This window comes from Bombina bombina, chromosome 6, assembly GCF_027579735.1.
Source record: "Bombina bombina isolate aBomBom1 chromosome 6, aBomBom1.pri, whole genome shotgun sequence".
In the NCBI taxonomy this organism is placed as follows: domain Eukaryota; kingdom Metazoa; phylum Chordata; class Amphibia; order Anura; family Bombinatoridae; genus Bombina; species Bombina bombina.
Window position 1 is genome coordinate 730,213,967 of NC_069504.1, and position 25,767 is coordinate 730,239,733.

General features: G+C 39.6%; 1 protein-coding gene across 1 annotated transcript in view; it reads left to right on the top strand.

The window, feature by feature from the left end:
* Nucleotides 1-22,598, top strand: part of LOC128663558 (docking protein 2) — a 109,777-nt gene extending 87,179 nt beyond the window's left edge. Inside the window, exons 4-5 of the mRNA XM_053717936.1 lie at nt 5,073-5,245; nt 20,800-22,598. Coding sequence (XP_053573911.1) covers nt 5,073-5,245; nt 20,800-21,465 — 839 coding nt within the window. The 3' untranslated portion in view covers nt 21,466-22,598. The remainder of the gene's footprint in view (nt 1-5,072; nt 5,246-20,799) is intronic.
* Nucleotides 22,599-25,767: the final 3,169 nt, after the last annotated feature.

A 25,767-nucleotide genomic window follows, 5' to 3' on the forward strand; every position in this document is an offset into this window, starting at 1 on the left:
CCGCCAACATCTTGGCGACCTTTTCCTTAGGCAGCCTGCATTCACCTGCCACTGAATCGATCTCGATACCAAGGAACGTCAAGCACGTGCACGGCCCCTCCGTCTTATCCTCTGCCAAAGGAACCCCAAACCTGGCCATCATGAACCTCATGACTTTCATTAAGGAGGCACATTCTTGCGAGTTGGCCGCCCCTACCAGGAGAAAGTCATCCAAGTAGTGCGCCACTCTATCACTCCCCGCCACCGAGACCACCGCCCAGTGCAGGAAAGTGCTGAATGCCTCAAAGTACGCGCAGGATATCGAACAGCCCATGGGCAGACAACGGTCAACATAGTAACCCCCTTCAAACCAACACCCCATCAGCCCAAAGGATGATGGGTGAATCGGGAGTAGCCTAAACGCGGATTCCACGTCTAGTTTCGCCATTAATGCTCCCGGGCCCCGTTCCTTAACCAGCGCCAGCGCGTCGTCAAACGACTGGTAACGGACCAAGCTCAATTCCTCCGGTATAGCGTCGTTTACCGACCGCCCTTTCGGATAAGAGAGGTGTTGTATAAGCCTGAACTTACCTGTCTCCTTCTTGGGGACCACCCCTAGTGGGGAGACAACTAAATCCGGTAGCGGCCGGTCCCTAAAAGGGCCTACGACCCTACCCAAGGCCACTTCTTTGCCCAGTTTTTCCCTGACTGCCTCAGGGTATTGGGAAGCAGATTTCAGGTTTTTCCTGTCTCGTGCTCCCCCCACCCGGCCTACTACCGGGATCACAAAGCCCTCACGCAACCCGCTATCCAGAAGCTGAGCAGCCGCCCTATCTGGGTACCTACGCAGCCATTTACAAATGACCTGGACTCTAAGTGGTGAATCCGCCCTTAGCGCCAGCGCCTCCTTTGCTCCCAAACCGATCAGTTTGGGTGTCTCGCTTTTTGGAGCAATCAGCCCCGGGGTGCTGCCCGCTGCAAAACTTGCAGACGTGCTTGAACGTGCACGAAGTGCCCCGCTCACACGCCTTGTCCTGGTATCGCCAGCATACACCCCCTTGTCGCCGTCGAAAGCGCAAAGTCTGCCTAGCCCCGGGCGATGTCGCTATGGTCCCTCCTTGCGCCCTCCTTTCCGCATCAAGATGCGCCCAGAGGTGTAAATCCATCGTACCAAAATCAAGCAGTGGGTTGCCCACTTTCTTTTTCCGGTACAACATATCATACTCCCTCCAAGCACCATCGGCAAACTTTCTGTGTATTGCATCGATGGTGTCAACGTACTTAGAGTGCAGTCCCCTGATCGGGAAACCTCTCTAAGTAGCAAGTGGCGTATACCCGGAAACACCGATGCCACTCCTCAAGGGTATCAGGCCGCCTAAATTTCTTAAGGCCCGTACCATCCTCCGCCATCTCCTTAAACTTAAAGGCCTCTGCAGACAGCTCAAACATATTAACATACTTACCGTCCTGGATACGTTTCACAGTTTTAGTTTTAAGGTGTGCATGCAAACTGTGTACCTGGCACGAATAAGTATCCCCGTGTACCGCTGCCTTTCTGTTCACCGCCTGTGGTGACCCCCCAGCAACCCCTAAGAGTTGAGATGACTGCGCCCCACTACTGGCAATGTCATCCCTGTGATTGCCCTTACTCATCTTCCTCAACATTCTATACATCCTCCTATGCCCTTTCGTGTGCAAACCCAGGGACCCATCTATCTCAGATCCTGACCCTGACCCACTAGAGCTGGAAGAATTACACCGCCCCCTAGGTAAACCAAGTTGCATCTCACCAGAGGAAGCGCCCGATGCGGCTTGGCCTTGTCCAGAAGCACTGCTGACTCCTCTAGGCACGAGAGCTCCGGAACTCTGAGTCGCCATATCCCTGCTGGATGAGGAAGTCCTGGGTACCTGCAAAATAGAAGCCAAGAGGGGAGTACCTCGGGAAGGACCAGCCATCTCTTCCCTATCCCCCCTTTCCTCAAATTCAAAATAGCCCTCCCGGTCACTGTCACTCACACCGCATGCCACACTCACATCATCATCCGTACTGGTGGCCAACCCGCTAGTCGAATCCTCTTGAAATCTCACGGTCCTACTCCGACCCTGAGACTTCGATCCCCTAGCCTGTCTCGCCTGTCCCCTCCCGGGGCTCTCTAAGCCTTCCCCAGTGCCAACGCTAATGCTAGCATGCCCCCTTTTGACAGCCCCCCTTGTGGCTATTTGCTCAGATCGTGCTGGCGAAGTCCTGCTGGGCGTCATGATACCCTGCAGGCCTTGCCCCTGGGGCTCCGCTATTGCGGCCTCGCCCCTTGCGCTGTGTGCCAGGATGGCCCCCTTATTCGCGGTCTTAGCCGCGGGGGCCTTTCCTTTACTTTGGGCCGCGGCGCGTGCGGGGGCCGCCTTAGCTTTTCCCCCTCCTAACGTAGGCCGCGAGCGCGAGGCGGGTGCCCTGTCGGCATCCCCCCCTTATTACTGTGTCCAGCTGCGGCTCTAGTGCGCACACCCTGTTGTGACGCCCCCGGAGCGCCCTCCGGAGGCCCCTGCTGCCCCGGTGCCACGCTCACAGTTGCCCCATGATTCAGCACCTCTGCCCCTCTATCCGGCCTATCATGCGCCCCCCCCGGCCTCCTGGGCCCCATTGTTCTTGCCCCCAAGAGCGGGTGTCCCCCCCCGAGGTGCTCCCTTCTTACCTTCGGAGCCCGGGGGGAACGATCCGCTCTGCTCGCTGTCCAGATTGCGACTGCCGCGAGCGGAAATGACGTCACCGGAAGTGACGCGGGAGCGCGCAACGCCGCCGGAAGTCGACGCGGCGGCCATTTTAGAAGCCACGAGGGACGACGGACCGGAGGCCTGTACCACGCCGTAGGCCAAAGCCGGGGCCTGAAGTACCGCCGGACCCGACGACGTACCCGCGAGGACCGACGCCAAGGACTGGAGGAGAGCCACCGCCGCCGCCACCGATTCCCCGGAGAGGACCACTGCCGCAGGTGAGGCCGCACTGCTCCCACTACCCGCGCCAACGACGCTCACCCCCGAGGTGCCCGCACTTGCTAAGGCCTCGCTGGGCCCTGCCACCACAGGCCCCTGTCTAAGGCCGACACCGGAACCCCCGGTTACAGAACCGGGACCTCCGGAGCCGAAACCGGAGCTCCCCTGGGACCCCCTAAGCTCAAAGACCGACCCGCCGGGCGCTCCTACTTGCCCCCCAGGCCCAATCTCCCCCGAGGGCCTACAGTCTGTCTCACACGACGGATAGGCTATACCGGGGCCACCATCCCCCTCTAAATTCTCCCGCGCAGGAGAATGGAACAACAATGGGCTACCCCCCCCCCCCCCTAAGGGAGAAACCGGCAGACACAGCCCAGACCCATGGCCCAGACCCACCGTGACAGTTCCAGATGGGGATGGTGCGACCCACTCCACGTCCTCTAACTCCATTTCTTCCCATTCTCCAGATTCGCCTTCCATTGGAAAATGCTGCAAACTGCTAAGCTGAAAATTCTTCTGGGAGTCCACAGGAACAAAGAGGAAGTGGAATTCCTGTACATCCTTCTTATAAGGTTAGTAGACCCCTCCCAACATAGTGCAACATTGTAACTAAAACACACACACACAGCAGCACTCACTCCTACAGGCCTTAACCCTTAGCTACGCTCCGGGCTATTTGCCCTGCACTTTCTTTACTCCAGGAGTATATAATGAGTTTTGGAAGTTCTAGAGCAGTGTTAATTTTGTTGCCAAAACATTTTTGAATTTTTGAACAATTGATTCTTCCTATAGAAATAAGAATAACCCGCAAGTATGGGGTTAAGTTATGCTGTGCCTGTGCTAGCTGCAGAAACTTTTTGTTGTGTTGAGTTGTACTTGTTTTAATTATTAACAGAAAACTGTTACATTTTTTATATTGGGTAATATGTGCAATGGCGTTACAGCCAATACAGTTTACAGTTTTTTTTTTTATATTTTGAAGTTGCACTTCTGTTTGGTTTTATTAACCCTTTCGTGTCAGGGTTAAAGTGCCTACATCGGAACAACTGTTCCGATGTGGACAAATTGAAACCACGATCACGAGATTTCAATAATTGGATCGCAACCCTAGGAACGCCCCCAAGACATCGATCAAGTCCTGACAGCACAGAAGGCTTCATGACAGCCGTTAGCTATGACGTTCTTTTCCGTCATAACGGCTTTAAAGCCCAGTCTAATTATGACGGAATAGAACGGCATAACGGCTTTAAAAGGTTAAAGTTTAATAAACACTTTATATATCACAATGGCTAAATCTGTGTCTGTATTGCATGTTTAACCCTTAATACCATAAATAATAACAGGTGTTATGTTTATTCCTGGAGTATATAATGAGTTTGGAAATGATAGAGAAATGCTTAAATAATGCAGTACACTTAACTAACACCTATTTTAGTTGACTAAAATCTACTGGAAATTTAGTCGACTAAAATCTACTGAAGATTTAGTCGACTAAAATTAGACTAAAACAATTCAGATGACTAAAATACAACTAAAACTAAAATGGCATTTTAGTCAAAAGACTACAACTAAGACTAAATCGGAATTTGCTGTCAAAATTAACACTGCCCCACACACACACACTTTTTGTGATAAAATTTTTAACTATTTCATAATCAGAGCACTGAGGAATTCTGAATTGGGGCAGGGGGGGCAGACGGGGGGGGGGGGGGCACCTCCCTGAAATGAGTTTTTGCAGGTTGGGATGTCTGCATACTGGGGAGGGGAATAAAGGGGCTGGCTGGAAGACCCCACATATTTGTCTTGCCCAGGGCCCCACAAATTCAAAGGATGGCTCTGACGAGACCTCACCTACCTCCCTATTGTAGTCACTGTGTGGTTATCCAATATTTTATGGAAACAGCTGGCAACCTATCTGAAACAGCCATTAATTGTATAATATTGTTTTAACTTGCTACAAGAAAAAAGACATGGCCATATATGCTAAGCAAGTGTAGGTTCCACTTGCCAAAATATGGGATGACAAAGTAATTTTGATTGAGAAACACATACTGAAATTAATAGGTTGATATTTTGCTAATCTGAGGATGAACATGTCTCTGCAGGGAACCACTTTGAAGTTTGGGTTAGACAGACAGAAGCATCTATCCGATGTGGTCTCTCTGGGATATATACACTGACAGCTGAAAGCAGCAGTCTGTCCCTTCGGGAAAGGCAGACTGGAAACCTCCTGTATAGTTGGCCTTATCCATTTTTGCGAAGATTTGGACGAGATAAGGTGAGTGATCTACATTTAAAAGTCTACCCAACATTCTAACATGAACACATATTCTTTTAACAAATACGTATGAATCTAAGGACATCTATATGTCAGCAAATCTGAGACACTCAATTCTCTGTCTAGTGCACACATATTAAAGTGATTTTCTAATGTAAAATGCCAGTCATGAGTTATAAGTAAAAATACAATTGTTAATAATAGTAGACCAATAATTAAGGAAATTATAGGAATATGCATTCAGCAAAAATAAAAATCAGTGTTCAGCAAATGTATTCCACGTAAGAATAATGCAACATGTGTGAGATACTGTGTTTATAAAAGATAATACAATAATAGTTATATTTCTTGGATAATGTAATGCAAAATGTAGAGCATTATTCCCCAAACCCAGTCTTTAGGCCCAATAGAGCGTCATTTATCAAGGGGTTGGAGCTCAGTCAGGTGCAGGTTCGCATAAGCAAGCCTTTACCCGAGATTTAGGAAGCAGCGGTCATTAGACTGCTGCTTCTGAAACCACTTTGCCACCTGTTATGTGGTGTATATCAATCCACCAAGACTTTTCCAACCGGAAAGATTGGCGGCACTTGCTCATGGAAGTAGGAGGCAGCATTTCACGCTAGCCGCAATACTGCCCACTAAACGCAAAGCCGAGTGGACAGGGGCATACGCCCCTGTCCGCATTACTTTGTTAAAATTGGCCCTCATTTATTATATTGTAACTAGTGAACAGGTGAAATAATAAGCTGATGGGTGAGCTGATTATTTCACCTGTGCTCTAGTTAAAGGGACATAATACTCATATGCTAAATCACTTGAAACTGATGCAGTATAACTGTAAAAAGCTGACAGGAAAATATCACCTGAGCAACTCTATGTAAAAAAGGAAGATATTTTACCTCACAATTTCCTCAGCTCAGCAGAGTGTTCTGTGTAAAAAGTTATACTCAGCTGCTGCTCAGCTGCAGGTAAAAAAAAAATGAAGAAATGAATAGCAGCCAATCAGCATCAGCAGTGCTGAGGTCATGAACTCTTTTACTGTGATCTCATGAGATTTCACTAAACTCTCATGAGATTTCATAGTAAACTTCCTTACACTGAATAGGGAAATAAGATGAGTGTGCACAAATGCTTGCTCCTTCTGCTGTCCCGGGACAGACATACTGATTTACTGCTTAGAAGTCCTTTACAATGGGATGTGACTACTGAGAAACTTTTGAGGTAAAATATATTTCTTTTTTACATAGAGCTGTTCAGGTGATATTTTATAGTCAGCTTTTTGCAGTTATGCTGCATCACTTTCAAGTGCTTAAACATTTGGGTATTATGGCCCTTTGTTAAGATAAAATTAATATTTGCATAAGTGACAATAGAGAAAGCTAGCACACACTTACAAATAAGTACCTATAACCTAATGCGAGGACCATAGTAAAAATGTAAAAAAAATTCTAATTATTAAAACGACATCCACCAGAATGCCCAATTAGAATCACTTAAAATCCAAATAAATAGCACTGCCACAGTCTCTGGGAATAGATTCACAACAATGTATCTATACTTAATATACAGTAGTCCAGGAGTAATACCGTGAAAAACCCAGTGAGTTAGAAAAAAGTTCCCTATGGTTACATGAGCCCCACAACTGTGGGATATTAGTGGACTTAGCAGACTATCTCTCACTATGTGACTATTCACAATTATTGTAAAAAAAATTCAGAGCTTAGTCCTACTCAACTGTGTTTGTTACTTTACCACAATTACTTGATCAGTACATATATAACATATCCATATTACCAATTATTCTAGAGTACTCACAGACATGTGCGTTTTGCCTGAGCTTTTTCAAAGGCGTACTTCCTGTATGGATGCAAGTGTATGGGAATTTATTTTGATCTGATTAACTTAATGAAACTGGTTCTACACCTGTGGTATTAATATACCTATAGAGCTAGATTACAAGTGGAGCACTAAATTATCACGTGCCCGCAAACATTTGCGGACGCGTAATAAATAACCAGTGGCTAGTTACTGCTATCCGGCGTTTAGAAAATTAACAATAGATTAGATCTTTGGTTAATTTTCTAAAAGTGCCCCAAATGTCCTCAAAATAGAGGGCATTATAGTTTTTTATTTTAAAAAAGTAGCATTTTTAGTTGGCGGGTGTGGGGTGTTAAACGCTCTTATGTTCTGATGCCATCTCTTACAGCATCAGAACGAGGCTCCTGTTAGAACCTATGGAAGCGTGCTATTGTGAGCGCAATGCTTCCTAGCAATGCGAATGCGATGTCGCGTTAGCATTGCTCTTAACTTGTAATACCAGCACACATTAACGTTATTCCAACTATTCTTCTTCAGAAGCATTTTTGGATTCTGATCCCTGGAAGATCACACTGACAATATCATGCAAATTTCAGAAATTGTCATCTGCTGAAAACAAATGCAAGATTGCGATTTTGGTGATTGTTTACCTAGCCGTATATAATATAGAATTTTCGCCAAATAGGATTTCTAAAATGTATTTAGCAAATGCAAGGAGTAAAAAAATATATTCCAGTGTGACCCTGCATGAGAAAAGTTTTGGCTCTCTCACACTGCTTTCCTAAATCTAGAAATTGTATATTGCCTCCCATATAGGGGATACTGCCTCTGACCCACTCCACTTCAGTTCCGGTGAGGTGGTGGACAGCAATCCGCCCAATCGAATATGATCGGGCTGATTAATTGACACCCCCTGCTAGCGGCCTGCAAATCTGCAGGGGGTGGTATTGCACCAGCAGTTCACAATAACTGCTGGTGCAATGATAAATGCCAACAGCGTCAGCAATTAATCGATGTGTGGCGGACATGATCCGCTATATCAGATCATGTCTGTCCGCACATTAATAAATGGACCCCATAGACTTAGATGTTTGCCATAAGAAAACTGAATATTTCACTCAGAGAATTTCTGGAATCCTTTTTCTATGGCATTCCAATCCATTAGAAGCAAAACCGTTTGAATTAGTTAATATGTTTGAACCATAAATTATTGTCTTACACTGCGAAAAAAAGACACATAAAGCAATTTTAAAAAAAACTTTTCATTGTCTTTTCATGTTTTGTTTTGTTTGTTTTTTTGCAAATCCAGCACACCTACATGCGTAATCCAAGTTGAAAGTAAACGTGATAGATTGAACGCAATTAAAGTTAACGCACGTTGGGTTAGCGTGACTTCAGAGCTCTAGTTAATTGTTACACTCAAAAAAAAGTTGCTCAAAACTACATGTAAAAGTACAAGTACACGGAACAAAGGATGGAGTCCCAGGTTAAAATAAAACAAATTCTTTATTCGGTTCTTTAAAAGTGAAGTTCAAGTGAGTCGCAGCTCACACAGACACAAAATCAGCCAGAAAAAGAGTGGAGAAATGAGCGTAGCACCAGTGGCTTACATGTTTCGGCTAAATGCCGTAATCATAGCCTAAGGTGCTATACCTGTGTAATCTTTAAAAAGGGTGAGAGGTGATTCAATTGGCTAAAACACTTACAAGGATTAAAAATGTACGCCCATTTAAACACACCTAGCATGTACATAGAAGTTAACCCTATACATGTCATAATATATTAGAGCAAGGGGTGTTTGATGTGAAGAGAGAAATACGAGAAGTGAAAGTATAAAGAGAAAGATAGTGAAAGAAATAAGGAATAGGAAAGAGGAAAGAGACTGAAAAGACAGCACATGAATTAAAGGGACAGACTAGCAGCGATATAGGTAATGTAGACTCGTTGTGGACTAGGGATGCTTAGAATGCTCACATTAGAGGTTGTATATAACCACAATATACGAGGCAAAAGTCAATGTAACATAATAATAGGATAACTGATGTGAACATGTAAACAGTAAGCTGATATGTCCACATTATAAGCTTAAACTCGCACTGTCGCTAAGGCAAAGAGAGGAGAAAAGAAGAATAAAGAGAAGAGAAGAAAAGAGAAGAAAAAGAAAAAAGGAAACCCATAGAGAAAGAAACTAGAAAAGGAGAAAAGAAACAAAGCTGAAACGGATAGAGGGAAAATAGTGGGGACAGATGTATATACATATAGCACATATATAAAAGTACATGAGGATACTTTCATATACACCCATATACAAATTAAGCTGATGTATATAAAAGGAAGGCAGAAATATAGTGTACACAAATTTGATGCTATATATGTGTATATATAAGGTATATAAGATTTATAACTATGCTACATGAATATGAAGAAACCACAATTGACTCCCTATGTGATAGATTATGCAGCTGTAGCTACACTATATATAACATATAATACATGCAATACAAGTATTCAAAACATGTGTTCATGAGCAACATCAAATTTGAGAATATAAAGAAGAAGAGAAAATTGTGTACACATGTATCTACAATTAGACACCTATGAAGACTGTCAGGGAATATAGGACTATAGGAATATGCCAATATAAATGAATAGGACAATAGAAAAAATTTATATATATATATTATAAATTGTCCTATATATTGACATATAAAAATTTACTCCCAAAAATTGATCAGATCAAATTTGGAGTTTAGCCCTTGGGGAAGCCTGGTTTTTAACTGGAAAATCCAAAAGGTTTCACGTTTCGCTAGAACTTTATCTATATCTCCCCCTCTCATAGGGACCTTGGCTTTTTCAATAGCTGCCCACCTGAACGAATTAAGGCAGCAGTTGTGTTTGGTGGCAAAATGTTGCACTAAAGGAGTCGTAGCCGTACCCCTAGTTAGGGAGGAGATATGTTCTCTTATTCTAGAGTTAACATCCCTAGACGTGAGACCAACATATTGAATATTGCAAAGGATGCAGGTGACAAGATATATGACATTGGTGCTGGTACAATTTAAACAGGATTTTATAGGATAAACAGTCCCTGTTACAGTTGATCTGAACTCTGTCGTAATTTGTGCATAGTCACATGGCTTACACTTTTTGTGGCCACATCTATACATGCCCTGATGTCTCAACCAAGAGCTAGTATGTTGTGTGGTAGATCTGAGTTGTGTAGGTGATAGAATTGAAGCCAAAGTGGCACATTTTTTGTAAGAGCATCTGATGCCATTTTTCACTACATCTGTGAGCTTGTCGTCTGCAATTAGGAGAGGAAAATGCCTCTTGATAATATTGCAAACCTCGGGGTATTGAGCACTGTACTCTGTAACAAAGTAAATACCCTGAAAATTGCTTTTAGTATTCTTGCATTTATCAAGTAGCATTGACTCTCTTGGAATGAGGTTAACCTGTTGTCTTGCCTGTTTAATGTGTCGTTTAGAATATTTTCTCGATCTTAGTCTATTTTCCAATAGGCTAGCTTCATGTTCAAAATCTTCCTCCCTACTACAATTCCTTTTGATGCGCATAAATTGGCCTTTCGCCACAGCATAAGCGGTGTTGGTAGGATGACAAGAAGTGGCATGTAGAAGTGTATTACCTGATATTGGTTTACGGAAGACCTTGGTAGAAATAGTGCCATTACAATTACCAGTAAGTGTGAGGTCAAGATAGTCTATATTGGCTGGATCAGAGATGAAGGTGAAACTGAGGTTCAACTCATTCTGATTCAGCCAAGATACAAATTTGGGCACATCTTCTGAAGAACCAGACCAAATACATAACAGGTCATCTATATATCTCTTGTAGAAATATATAGAAGACCTGTAGGGATTAGTGTCTCCATAGATGCAGTTAATCTCCCAGAAGCCTAAGTAGAGATTAGCATATGAGGGGGCAAATTTTGCCCCCATTGCTGTACCCCTTTTCTGAAGATAGAAGTTTGACTCAAAACAAAAGAAAATTTCTACTTACACACGGATATAAGTGTAACCACTTCTCCTTTGCCTAAAGTACAAGTACACTCATAATAACACTATCTAAAAAAACTATTAAAAAAATATTGCACAAAAACGTTATAAAGGCTCAAAGAGCTATGAGGTCTCAGGTGGAAGGCAAAGGGCTTTAACATACATATACATATTAAGACATGTATATGTATGTATCTCCTTGTGTGTGTGTGTGTGTGTATATATATATATATATATATATATATATATATATATATATATACTGTATATATATATATATATTATTTATATATATATATATATGTATGTATATATATATATATATATATACATATATATTAGATATATATATGTGTGTGTGTGTCTATATATGTATACATATGTATTTATGTATTTACATGTGTATATATGTATTTACAGACATACTGTATATATACACATGTAATCACATAAATACAAATGTACACACACACACACATATATATATATATATATATATATATATATATATATATATATATATATATATATATATATATATATATATATATATATGTGTGCATTGGACCCCTTTGCAGTCAAGTAGATGAAAACATGTAAAAGCATATTTATGCAATACTCATATTTAATAAATGTTTTAACTATGTATTTACTGTAAATATTTCACATTCCAATGTTCTGCACATAGTAGCAGAATATGTCCTATGTATTTATATATATATATATACAGTGGGGCAAAAAAGTATTTAGTCAGCCACCAATTGTGCAAGTTCTCTCACTTAAGAAGATGAGAGAGGCCTGTAATTTTCATCATAGGTATACCTCAACTATGAGAGACAAAATGTGGAAACAAATCCAGACAATCACATTGTCTGATTTGGAAAGAATTTATTTGCATATTATGGTAGAAAATAAGTATTTGGTCACCTACAAACAAGCAAGATTTCTGACTCTCACAGACATGTATCTTCTTCTTTAAGAGGCTCCTCTGTTCTCCACTCATTACCTGTATTGATGGCACCTGTTTGAACTTATTATCAGTATAAAAGACACCTGTCCACAACCTCAAACAGTCACACTCCAATCTTCACTATGGTGAAGACCAAAGAGCTGTCAAAGGACACCAGAAACAAAATTGTAGACCTGCACCAGGCTGGGAAGACTGAATCTGAAATAGGCAAGCAGCTTGGTCTGAAGAAATCAACTGTGGGAGCAATAATTAGAAAATGGAAGGCAAACAAGACCACTGATAATCTCCCTCAATCTGGGGCTCCACGCAAGATCTCACCCCGTGGGGTCAAAATGATCACAAGAACTGTGAGCAAACATCCCAGCACCACACAGGGGGACCTAGTGAATGACCTGCAGAGAGCTGAGACCAACGTAACAAAGGCTACCATCAGTAACACCCTACGCCGCCAAGGACTCAGATCCTGCAGTGCCAGACGTGTCCCCCTGCTTAAGCCAGTACATGTTTGGGCCCGTCTGAAGTATGCTAGAGAGCATTTGGATGATCCAGAAGTGGATTGGGAGAATGGCATATGGTCAGATGAAACCAAAGTATAACTGTTTGGTAGAAACACAACTCATCGTGTTTGGAGGAGAGAGAATGCTGACTTGCAACCAAAGAACACCATACCTACTGTGAAGCATGGGGGTGGCAACATCATGCTTTGGGGCTGTTTCTCTGCAAAGGGAACAGGACGACTGATCTGTGTACATGAAAGAATGAATGGGGCCATGTATCGTGATATTTTGAGTGCAAACCTCCTTCCATCAGCAAGGGCATTGAAGATGAAACGTGGCTGGGTCTTTCAGCATGACAATGATCCCAAACACACCGCCCGGGCAACAAAGGAGTGGCTTTGTAAGAAGCATTTCAAGGTCCTGGAGTGGCCTAGCCAGTCTCCAGATCTCAACCCCATAGAAAACCTTTGGAGGGAGTTGAGTCCGTGTTGCCCAGCGACAGCCCCAAAACATCACTGCTCTAGAGGAGATCTGCATGCAGGAATGGGCCAACATACCAGCAACAGTATGTGACAACCTTGTGAAGACTTACAGAAAATGTTTGACCTCTGTCATTGCCAACAAAGGATATATAACAAAGTATTGAGATGAACTTTTGATATTGACCAAATACTTATTTTCCACCATAATTTGCAAATAAATTCTTTCCAAATAAGACAATGTGATTGTCTGGATTTGTTTCCACATTTTGTCTCTCATAGTTGAGGTATACCTATGATGAAAATTACAGGCCTCTCTCATCTTCTTAAGTGGGAGAACTTGCACAATTGGTGGCTGACTAAATACTTTTTTGCCCCACTGTGTATGTATATATATATATATATATATATATATATATATATATATATTTATACCTATATATAATCTTGTATATAGTTACACATTTATAATAACACTATCTAATAAAAATTATTTTAAAAAAAATATTGCATAAAGTAATAAGGGCTCAAAGATATAAGGTTTCAGGTGTTAGAAAAAAGGCAGGTAAACGGCTTTAACATAGAGATACATAGATGTACATGTCTAAAGATGTATATGTATGTATACATTTATGTCTATATAAGTATACATATATATGTATTTACATCTCTATATATGTATTTACAGACATATATACACATATAAACACATAAATACACATGTACACGTATATAGACACACACACATATTCTTGTTCGGCTGCCTGTTTAAACTACGCATAAGGGGCTCGATCCGATAAAAATCGTCGCCCGCAAAAGCTGGCGACGCCAATATTTGCGCTAGTTTGGTATCAAATATACGGCGTAACCTAGAAGTTATGCGCGTATATATCTGCCGTCGCCCGTAGTTTTTTGGGGCATAGGCAGGTATACCAAACCAGCGCAGTTTGGTATCCAATATACAGCGTAAGGACTTGCGTGGCGAAAATGGAGAAATCTTACTCCATTTTCACCTCGCCACAAAAAGCAGCCGTAAGAAGCCTTACACTGACTATTGGAGCCCCGTAACTCCCTAAACTAGCTGCTAAATAAACCTAACACCTAACGCATGCGCAATGTCTATCTACCTGTCAACTGCGATCCCCCGCCGCAATCCCTAATAAAGTATTTAACCCCTAAACCGCCACCATCTACATAAACTAACCCCCTACTGTGAGCCCCTAAAACCGCCACCATCTAACTGATCTATCCCCTAATGTGAGCCCCTAAAACCGCCGCCATCTACCTGATGTATCCCCTAATCTGACCCCTTACACCGCCACCAGCTATATTAATATTATTAACCCCTAATCTAATATCCATAAAGTAATAAGCTCTATTACCAGCCCTTAAAAGGGCCTTTTGCGGGGCTTTGCCCCAAAGTTAACAGCTCTTTTGCCCTATAACCTGCCCTCCCTACACCGCCGCCACCTATATTAATGGTATTAACCCCTAATGTAAGCCCCTTACACCGCCGCCATCTATATTAAAATTATTAACCCCTAATTTAATCTACCTACCCCGCCGCCAGCTATATTATCTATATTAACCCTAAGTATATTATAGTTAATATAGTTATTACATTATATATATTAACTATCGGCTAGATTTAGAGTTGGGCGGTAGCCGTCAAAACCAGCGTTAGAGGCTCCTAACGCTGGTTTTTACCGCCCTCTGGTATTTGGAGTCAGTCATTAAAGGGTCTAACGCTCACTTTACAGCCGCGAATTTTCCATACCGCAGATCCCCTTTGCGTATCCTATCTTTTCAATGGGATCTTTCTAACGCCGGTATTTAGAGTCGTGGCTGAAGTGAGCGTTAGAAATCTAACGACAAAACTCCAGCCGCAAAAAAAGTCAGTAGTTAAGAGCTTTCTGGGCTAACGCCGGTTTATAAAGCTCTTAAATACTGTTCTCTAAAGTACACTAACACCCATAAACTACCTATGTACCCCTAAACCGAGGCCCCCCCCACATCCCCGCCACTCTATTAAATTTTTTAACCCCTAATCTGCCGACCGCACACCGCTGCCACCTACATTATCCCTATGAACCCCTAATCTGCTGCCCCTAACACCGCCGACCCCTATATTATATTTATTAACCCCTAATCTGCCGCCCCTGCTATCGCTGACCCCTGCATATTATTATTAACCCCTAATCTGCCGCTCGGTACACCACCGCAAGCTACATTATAGCTATGTACCCCTAAACTGCTGCGCCTAACACCGCCGACCCCTATATTATATTTATTAACCCCTAATCTGCCCCCCTCAACGTCGCCTCCACCTGCCTACACTTATTAACCCCTAATCTGCCGAGCGGACCGCACCGCTACTATAATAAAGTTATTAACCCCTAATCCGCCTCACTCCCGCCTCAATAACCCTATAATAAATAGTATTAACCCCTAATCTGCCCTCCCTAACATCGCCAACACCTAACTTCAAGTATTAACCCCTAATCTGCCGATCGGAGCTCACCGCTACTCTAATAAATTTTTTAACCCCTAAAGCTAATTCTAACCCTAACCCTAACACCCCCCTAAGTTAAATATAATTTTATTCTAACAAAATAAATTAACTCTTATTAAATAAATTATTCCTATTTAAATATAAATACTTACCTGTAAAATAGACCCTAATATAGCTACAATATAAATTATAATTATATTGCAGCTATTTTAGGATTAATATTTATTTTACAGGCAACTTTGTATTTATTTTAACCAGGTACAATAGCTATTAAATAGTTAAGAACTATTTAATAGTTACCTAGTTAAAATAATTACAAAATTACCTGTAAAATAAATCCTAACCTAAGTTACAATTAAACCTAACACTACACTATCAATAAATTAATTAAATAAAATACCTACAATTATCTACAATTAAACCTAACACTACACTATCAATAAATTAATTAAATAAAATACCTACAAATAAATACAATTAAATAAACTAACTAAAGTACAAAAAATAAAAAAGAACTAAGTTACAAAAAATAAAAAAATATTTACAAACATTAGAAAAATATTACAACAATTTTGAACTAATTACACCTACTCTAAGCCCCCTAATAAAATAACAAAGACCCCCAAAATAAAAAAATGCCCTACCCTATTCTAAATTAAAAAAGTTCAAAGCTCTTTTACCTTACCAGCCCTTAAAAGGACCTTTTGTGGTGCATGCCCCAAAGAATTCAGCTCTTTTGCATGGAAAAAAAACACATACAATACCCCCCCCAACATTACAACCCACCACCCACATACCCCTAATCTAACCCAAACCCCCCTTAAATAAACCTAACACTAAGCCCCTGAAGATCTCCCTACCTTGTCTTCACCTCACCGGGTCCCGATCTGTCCAGAAGAGCCTCCCATGTCTTGATCCAAGCCCAAGCGGGGGGCTGAAGAGTGACGTCCATCCTCGGGCTGAAGTCTGGATCCAAGCGGCGGCTGAAGAAATCCATCATCGGGCTGAAGTCGGAAGTCCATCATCGGGATGAAGTCTTCTATCAAGCAGCATCTTCAATCTTCTTTCTTCCGGAGCGGAGCCATCTTCTTCCCAGCCGACGCGGATCCATCCTCTTCTAACGACGCCTACTAGCCGAATGACGGTTCCTTTAAATGACGTAATCCAAGACGGCGTCCGTCGAATTCCGATTGGCTGATAGGATTCTATCAGCCAATCGGAATTAAGGTAGGAAAATTCTGATTGGCTGATGGAATCAGCCAATCAGATTCAAGTTCAATCCGATTGGCTGATCCGATCAGCCAATCAGATTAAGCTCACATTCTATTGGCTGTTCCGATCAGCCAATAGAATGCAAGCGCAATCTGATTGGCTGATTCGTTCAGCCAATCAGAATTTTCCTACCTTAATTCCGATTGGCTGATAGAATCCTATCAGCCAATCGGAATTCGTCGGACGCCATCTTGGATGACGTCATTTAAAGGAACAGTCATTCGTCTAGTAGACGTCGTTAGAAGAGGATGGATCCGCGACGGCTGGGAAGAAGATGGCTCCGCTCCGGAAGAAAGAAGATTGAAGATGCTGCTTGATAGAAGACTTCATCCCGATGATGGACTTCCGACTTCAGCCCGATGATGGATTTCTTCAGCCGCCGCTTGGATCCAGACTTCAGCCCGAGGATGGACGTCACTCTTCAGCCCCCCGCTTGGGCTTGGATCAAGACATCGGAGGCTCTTCTGGACAGATCGGGACCTGGTGAGGTGAAGACAAGGTAGGGAGATCTTCAGGGGCTTAGTGTTAGGTTTATTTAAGGGGGGTTTGGGTTAGATTAGGGGTATGTGGGTGGTGGGTTATAATGTTGGGGGGGGTATTGTATGTGTTTTTTTTCCATGCAAAAGAGCTGAATTCTTTGGAGCATGCCCCACAAAAGGTCCTTTTAAGGGCTGGTAAGGTAAAAGAGCTTTGAACTTTTTAAATTTAGAATAGGGTAGGGCATTTTTTTATTTTGGGGGTCTTTGTTATTTTTTTAGGGTGCTTAGAGTAGGTGTAATTAGTTTAAAATTGTAATATTTTTCTAATGTTTGTAAATATTTTTTTATTTTTTGTAACTTAGTTCTTTTTTATTTTTTGTACTTTAGTTAGTTTATTTAATTGTATTTATTTGTAGGTATTTTATTTAATTAATTTATTGATAGTGTAGTGTTAGGTTTAATTGTAGATAATTGTAGGTATTTTATTTAATTAATTTATTGATAGTGTAGTGTTAGTTTTAGTTGTAACTTAGGTTAGGATTTATTTTACAGGTAATTTTGTAATTATTTTAACTAGGTAACTATTAAATAGTTCTTAACTATTTAATAGCTATTGTACCTGGTTAAAATAAATACAAAGTTGCCTGTAAAATAAATATTAATCCTAAAATAGCTACAATATAATTATTATTTATATTGTAGCTATTTTAGGGTTTATTTTACAGGTAAGTATTTATATTTAAATAGGAATAATTTATTTAATAAGAGTTAATTTATTTCGTTAGAATAAAATTATATTTAACTTAGGGGGGTGTTAGGGTTAGAATTAGCTTTAGGGGTTAAAAATTTTATTAGAGTAGCGGTGAGCTCCGATCGGCAGATAAGGGGTTAATACTTGAAGTTAGGTGTTGGCGATGTTAGGGAGGGCAGATTAGGGGTTAATACTATTTATTATAGGGTTATTGAGGCGGGAGTGAGGCGGATTAGGGGTTAATAACTTTATTATAGTAGCGGTGTGGTCCGCTCGGCAGATTAGGGGTTAATAAGTGTAGGCAGGTGGAGGCGACGTTGAGGGGGGCAGATTAGGGGTTAATAAATATAATATAGGGGTCGGCGGTGATAGGCGCAGCAGATTAGGGGTACATAGCTATAATGTAGCTTGCGGTGGTGTACCGAGCGGCAGATTAGGGGTTAATAATAATATGCAGGGGTCAGCGATAGCGGGGGCGGCAGATTAGGGGTTAATAAGTATAAGGTTAGGGGTGTTTAGACTCGGGGTACATGTTAGGGTGTTAGGTGCAGACTTAGGAAGTGTTTCAGCATAGCAAACAATGGGGCTGCGTTAGGAGCTGAACGCTGCTTTTTTGCAGGTGTTAGGTTTTTTTTCAGCTCAAACAGCCCCATTGTTTTCTATGGGGAAATCGTGCACAAAGCAACGCTGGTATTGAGAGTTGCAGTGGCGGTAAATATGCTATACGCTCCCTTTTTGGAGCCTAACGCAGCCATTCTGCGAACTCTAAATACCAGCGGTATTTAAAAGGTGCGGGAGAAAAAAAGCACGCATAGCTAACGCACCCCTTTGGCCGCAGAACTCTAAATCTAGCCGTATATTAACCCTAATTATATTAGGGTTAATATAGTTAATATAGTTACTATAGTATTTATATTAACTATATTAACTCTATCTAACCCTAACACCCCTAACTAAATTCTTATTAAATAAATCTAATTCATATTATAAACTAAAATATTCCTATTTAAATCTAAATACTTACCTATAAAATAAACCCTAAGATAGCTACAATATAATTAATAATTACGTTGTAGCTATGTTAGGGTTTATATTTATTTTACAGGTAAATTGTTAATTATTTTAACTAGGTATAATAGCTATTAAATAGTTATTAACTATTTAATAGCTACCTAGTTAAAATAATTACCCAATTACCTGTAAAATAAATCCTAACCTAAGTTACAAATACACCTACACTATCAATAAATTAAATAAACTACAAATATCTATCTAAAAATACAATTAAATAAACTAAACTAAATTACAAAAACAAACAAACACTAAATTACAAAAAATAAAAAAAAATTACAAGATTTTTAAGCTAATTACACCTATTCTAAGCCCCCTAATAAAATAATAAAGCCCCCCAAAATAAAAAAAATTCCCTACCCTATTCTAAATTAAAAAAAGTTCAAAGCTCTTTTACCTTACCAGCCCTTAAAAGGGCCTTTTGTGGGGCATGCCCCAAAGAAAACTGCTCTTTTGCCTGAAAAAAAAAACACAATACCACCCCCCAACATTACAACCCACCACCCACATACCCCTAATCTAACCCAAACCCCCCTTAAATAAACCTAACACTACCCCTCTGAAGATCTCCCTACCTTGTCTTCACCACACCGGGCCGAACTCCTCATCCGATCCGGGCGATGTCTTTATCCAAGCGGCAAAGAAGAAGTCTTCATCCCGGCGATGTCTTTATCCAAGCGGCAGCAAAGTCTTCTTCCATCCGGCAGCATCTTCCATCAAGCGGCATCTTCAATCTTCATTCTTCGCTCCTCCAATGCGGAGCATCCATCCCGGCCGACGACTGAACGACGAATGAGGTACCTTTAAATGACGTCATCCAAGATGGCGTCCGTTGAATTCCGATTGGCTGATAGGATTCTATCAGCCAATCGGAATTAAGGTAGAAAAATTTGATTGGCTGATTAAATCAGCCAATCAGATTCAAGTTCAATCCGATTGGCTGAACAAATCAGCCAATCAGATTGAACTTGAATCTGATTGGCTGATACAATCCTTTTACATTTGGGACTTTTTAACAGACTTTTATTGACGTTTTATGGATTTCTTATTACCCTTATTTAATGTGATATATTAAATTGTTTTTATTGATGATATTTATATGCAAATTGATTAGGTTTTAATCTTCACCATAATACTTCTATGTTTGCCTAAGATTAGGTATTACTCCCCTGATTACTCCCTGATTTACTCCCTTGCAAAACACCCACATATCCAGCATTATGAACATACACTGTGTAGATTAACGGGAAAAAAATATTTTAAATTATTGGCCACATTAGAATGTTCTTCACTTATAGATCAAGTGAAAATATTTTAGTATGAGCAATCGACACAGATAAAACAGGCCACAAATGAGGACAGGAATGAGTCATCTACGGAGATGTACTCTCTGTTTTTTGTGAATAGGGAAAAGCTGAGGTTGTTGGGAAGTAAAGGGTCAAATAAACTAAGTACACAAGGGCTACAGACAGGTTTTAACCACCCTGATACCCAGCAGTGTGATACTATTGTGCAAGCATTCAGATAATGTTTCCCCATAATCAACATCTACTAATATCTTATGTCTACCTCAGTAATACTGCATCCACAGCATATATCATTCCCATAATTCTCTGCAAATTGTATTATATTATATTATTTTTCCATCACTCAACTCTGACTTGTGTGAATTTCTTTCTTTCCTTCCAGACAATGTTCTCTTTTGAGGCTGGCCGTCGTTGTACTTCTGGGGAAGGAAATTTTGAATTTGAGACTTCTCAAGGGGGACACATTTTCCAGGCTATTGAAAATGCTATCAGCTGCAACAGAAGCAATACAACAAAACCAAGTGGACAGGCAGCTGAAGAATCCACTTCCCGGCTTCTTCAGCACTCAGCAATCTCTCCTGCCTTACAGAAGAATATGGGATTTCAAGCTTCCTGTCATCAGGTCAATAGTCGTCCAAAGCCCTCAACCCCAGAGGAGAGTGAGTATGCTGTACCTTTTGATAAGGTGGCACGCTCTCTATTGGCTTCTGGTTTTGGTGGGCTTATGGAACCCCCACCAATCACTCATGGAAAAGTGGGGAAGGTTCGTCGAGCTGAACACATATATGATGAGCCAGAATCTCATAATGCCCCTGTGTATGATGAACCAGAGGGGGTAAGGGTTGACGCCTGGAGGACTCAGGGTACTGATGCACACAATCTTGGGTATGAATTCCCTTATTTACCAGGACGGGATGATTATGCAGTACCAAGACTGGGGGCATCTACTCAGGTTAAGGAACTGCCTGAGGAAGATGATGGAGAGTGGGGAAATGCTGATACAAAAGACAGAGAATATGATAATATAACATTGAGGGGAGGGCAGTAGAACTTTTGAGGGACACTGATATAATGTGACAGTGTATACCTGTTTGTGAATGGTACTATAGCATAAATGTATAGTCTTGTGACTGGTTGATATGTGTGATTAATAAGGATACTACATGTTACACTGAAATTTACATAGGTTGTCATTGTGACCTTGTTAAAGGGACAGTATACTGTAAAATAGTTTTCCCCTCAATGTGTTTACAATTGCTTTTTTTACCAACTGCAGAGTAAAAAATGTATGAAAATTAGCTTTTTAAGGTTTATTTGTGTATATTAAAGCTCTGATTTTGTGTTTTAAAGCCACAACCCAATAAAATGGGTTGAGCTTGTAGGTATAATCAGATCTCATTACTTTATCACATTGTGTACATATACCTGCTTCTTTATCTTATATCTGTCCGTAAACCAATCACCAATACTTGGGGAGAACAATGGAAAATCAACATGTTACCTTATCTCTGCTATATCCCACTGGGAGTGTAATTTATTCTGCTGGCTGTGTTTACAAAGCTTATCTATAGCTTGGACCTGCGGACACAAACTTTCAGCATAGGTGGGAATACCACATGCTAAATCAACTATTTCAAATGCCAATATAAGGGTAAAGGAGCTACTTGTAAACAATTTAATATACTCCAGCAGGTAAAGTGGATCATTGGGAACAAATTAAAGGGGAGAACATTTTTGAGTAAACTGTCCCTTTAATGGTCATTTTGGTGCTACTACTACTCTTACAGAAGGATATGCAACTTTTTATATCACAGAAATATTATTTGTGGACATCAGGGCTGACAAAATCTGCTAGAAAGAAAATTACTATGGGCCAGATTACAAGTGGAGCACAATATATTTTGTTTTTGCTCTTGAGCTAACTGTGCTTGAAGTAAAAAATAAGCAAGGCCACATTGGTGTGCGTATTAGAAGTTGAAAGTAAAAAGTTAGCGTACAAGCCCAAGACTGACGTGCGCTAACTTCAGCAATTCGGATATTGCGACCGCACTAACTTCTTCTCCCCTTAGACTTCTATAGGGTGCTCTACAAAAATAACCTAACAATTATCGCTTGTGCGGTAACCCAAGACTGTGCTAGATAAACCGTGCTAAACCCGAAGTGAGTTATGAATACTTTACATTCCAATGTTCTTCACATAGAAGAAAATTTTCTTTTTATTTATATATATATATATATATATATATATATATAAATATATATATATGTATGAATATTTTTAGTAAAATATATATCTATACCTATATATCTATATGAATATATACAGATATATATATAAATAAATATCAATTTTAAAATAAAAAGGGCCTTTTTTACATGAAGAATATTGGAATGTAAAGTATTTCTATTAAAACATTAAAAATGCTCAAAAATGATACAGCATGTTTCAAAGTATTTGACTGGGAAGAGCTCAAAAGGGGGTGTGTGTGTGTGTGTGTGTGTGTGTATGTATGTACATGTGTTTATATGTTTTTATATGTGTATATATGCATGTATGTGTGCACAATTTATACATATATACTGTATATATGTATATATGTATATATATATGTGTGTGTGTGTGTATACTGTATATATATATATATATATATATATGTATGTATATATATATATATATATATATATATAATTACTGTATGTATATACATGTGTTTTTATGTTTATATATATATATATATATATATATATATATATATATATATATATGTATTCCTTAGGAATTTACTCTATGTGAGTTACTGTGCCTAAAGCGGAACGCCCACGGCTCTTGTGGTATGTGAGTACCTGACTTAATAAGCAGCTCAAAGTTGCGGTTACTTTGATACCGGGACGGTTCAGTTCTGGACTGCTATTGGAGGTTATCTATGCAATTTTTCTCATATGCTACATATTAATTGTACCAAGTGTGCTATGTAAACATTGTAACAATGAATATAATCTGTATCTTTTGATGCAATAGTTTATAATTCTTTGACATCGGTACCGTTTAGTCCTTTCTTACCATTTTTAATCAGGTTTATATGTTCTGTATGTATATACACGGTTTGGTGGTTGCTCTGCCTTTTGGAGGGCTAATAAAATGCAAAATCTAGTTGTTCCATAATCACGAGTGCTGTATTTTTTCCTCTCTTTCAAAGGGTAGTAATGTATATCCTTTGACTTCTTTCTTCTGAATATACTTTTTTATATATATACATGTATGTATGTATATATATATATATATATATATATATATATATATATATATATATATATATATATATATATATAAAACAATATTAATTGTGAGGGAGGGTGGAAGTCTTGAGTTCCCACACTTTTTTTTGTAGGATTTGCCCCTGATATATTATATATTATCACATTGTGTACATATACCTGCTTCTTTATCTTATATCTGTCCGTAAACCAATCACCAATACTTGGAGAGAACAATGGAAAATCAACATGTTACCTTATCTCTGCTATATCCCACTGGGAGTGTAATTTATTCTGCTGGCTGTGTTTACAAAGCTTATCTATAGCTTGGACCTGCGGACACAATCTTTCAGCATAGGTGGGAATACCACATGCTAAATCAACTATTTCAAATGCCAATATAAGGGTAAAGGAGCTACTTGTAAACAATTTAATATACTCCAGCAGGTAAAGTGGATCATTGGGAACAAATTAAAGGGGAGAACATTTTTGAGTAAACTGTCCCTTTAATGGTCATTTTGGTGCTACTACTACTCTTACAGAAGGATATGCAACTTTTTATATCACAGAAATATTATTTGTGGACATCAGGGCTGACAAAATCTGCTAGAAAGAAAATTACTATGGGCCAGATTACAAGTGGAGCACAATATATTTTGTTTTTGCTCTTGAGCTAACTGTGCTTGAAGTAAAAAATAAGCAAGGCCACATTGGTGTGCGTATTAGAAGTTGAAAGTAAAAAGTTAGCGTACAAGCCCAAGACTGACGTGCGCTAACTTCAGCAATTCGGATATTGCGACCGCACTAACTTCTTCTCCCCTTAGACTTCTATAGGGTGCTCTACAAAAATAACCTAACAATTATCGCTTGTGCGGTAACCCAAGACTGTGCTAGATAAACCGTGCTAAACCCGAAGTGAGTTATGAATACTTTACATTCCAATGTTCTTCACATAGAAGAAAATTTTCTTTTTATTTATATATATATATATATATATATAAATATATATATATATATGTATGAATATTTTTCGTAAAATATATATCTATACCTATATATCTATATGAATATATACAGATATATATATAAATAAATATCAATTTTAAAATAAAAAGGGCCTTTTTTACATGAAGAATATTGGAATGTAAAGTATTTCTATTAAAACATTAAAAATGCTCAAAAATGATACAGCATGTTTCAAAGTATTTGACTGGAAAGAGCTCAAAAGGGTGTGTGTGTGTATGTATGTACATGTGTTTATATGTTTTTATATGTGTATATATGCATGTATGTGTGCACAATTTATACATATATACTGTATATATGTATATATGTATATATATATGTGTGTGTGTGTATACTGTATATATATATATATATATATATGTATATATATAAATATATAATTACTGTATGTATATACATGTGTTTTTATGTTTATATATATATATATATATATATATATGTGTATTCCTTAGGAATTTACTCTATGTGAGTTACTGTGCCTAAAGCGGAACGCCCACGGCTCTTGTGGTATGTGAGTACCTGACTTAATAAGCAGCTCAAAGTTGCGGTTACTTTGATACCGGGACGGTTCAGTTCTGGACTGCTATTGGAGGTTATCTATGCAATTTTTCTCATATGCTACATATTAATTGTACCAAGTGTGCTATGTAAACATTGTAACAATGAATATAATCTGTATCTTTTGATGCAATAGTTTATAATTCTTTGACATCGGTACCGTTTAGTCCTTTCTTACCATTTTTAATCAGGTTTATATGTTCTGTATGTATATACACGGTTTGGTGGTTGCTCTGCCTTTTGGAGGGCTAATAAAATGCAAAATCTAGTTGTTCCATAATCACGAGTGCTGTATTTTTTCCTCTCTTTCAAAGGGTAGTAATGTATATCCTTTGACTTCTTTCTTCTGAATATACTTTTTTATATATATACATGTATGTATGTATGTATGTATGTGTATGTGTATATATATATATATATATATATATATATATATATATATAAAACAATATTAATTGTGAGGGAGGGTGGAAGTCTTGAGTTCCCACACTTTTTTTTTTTGTAGGATTTG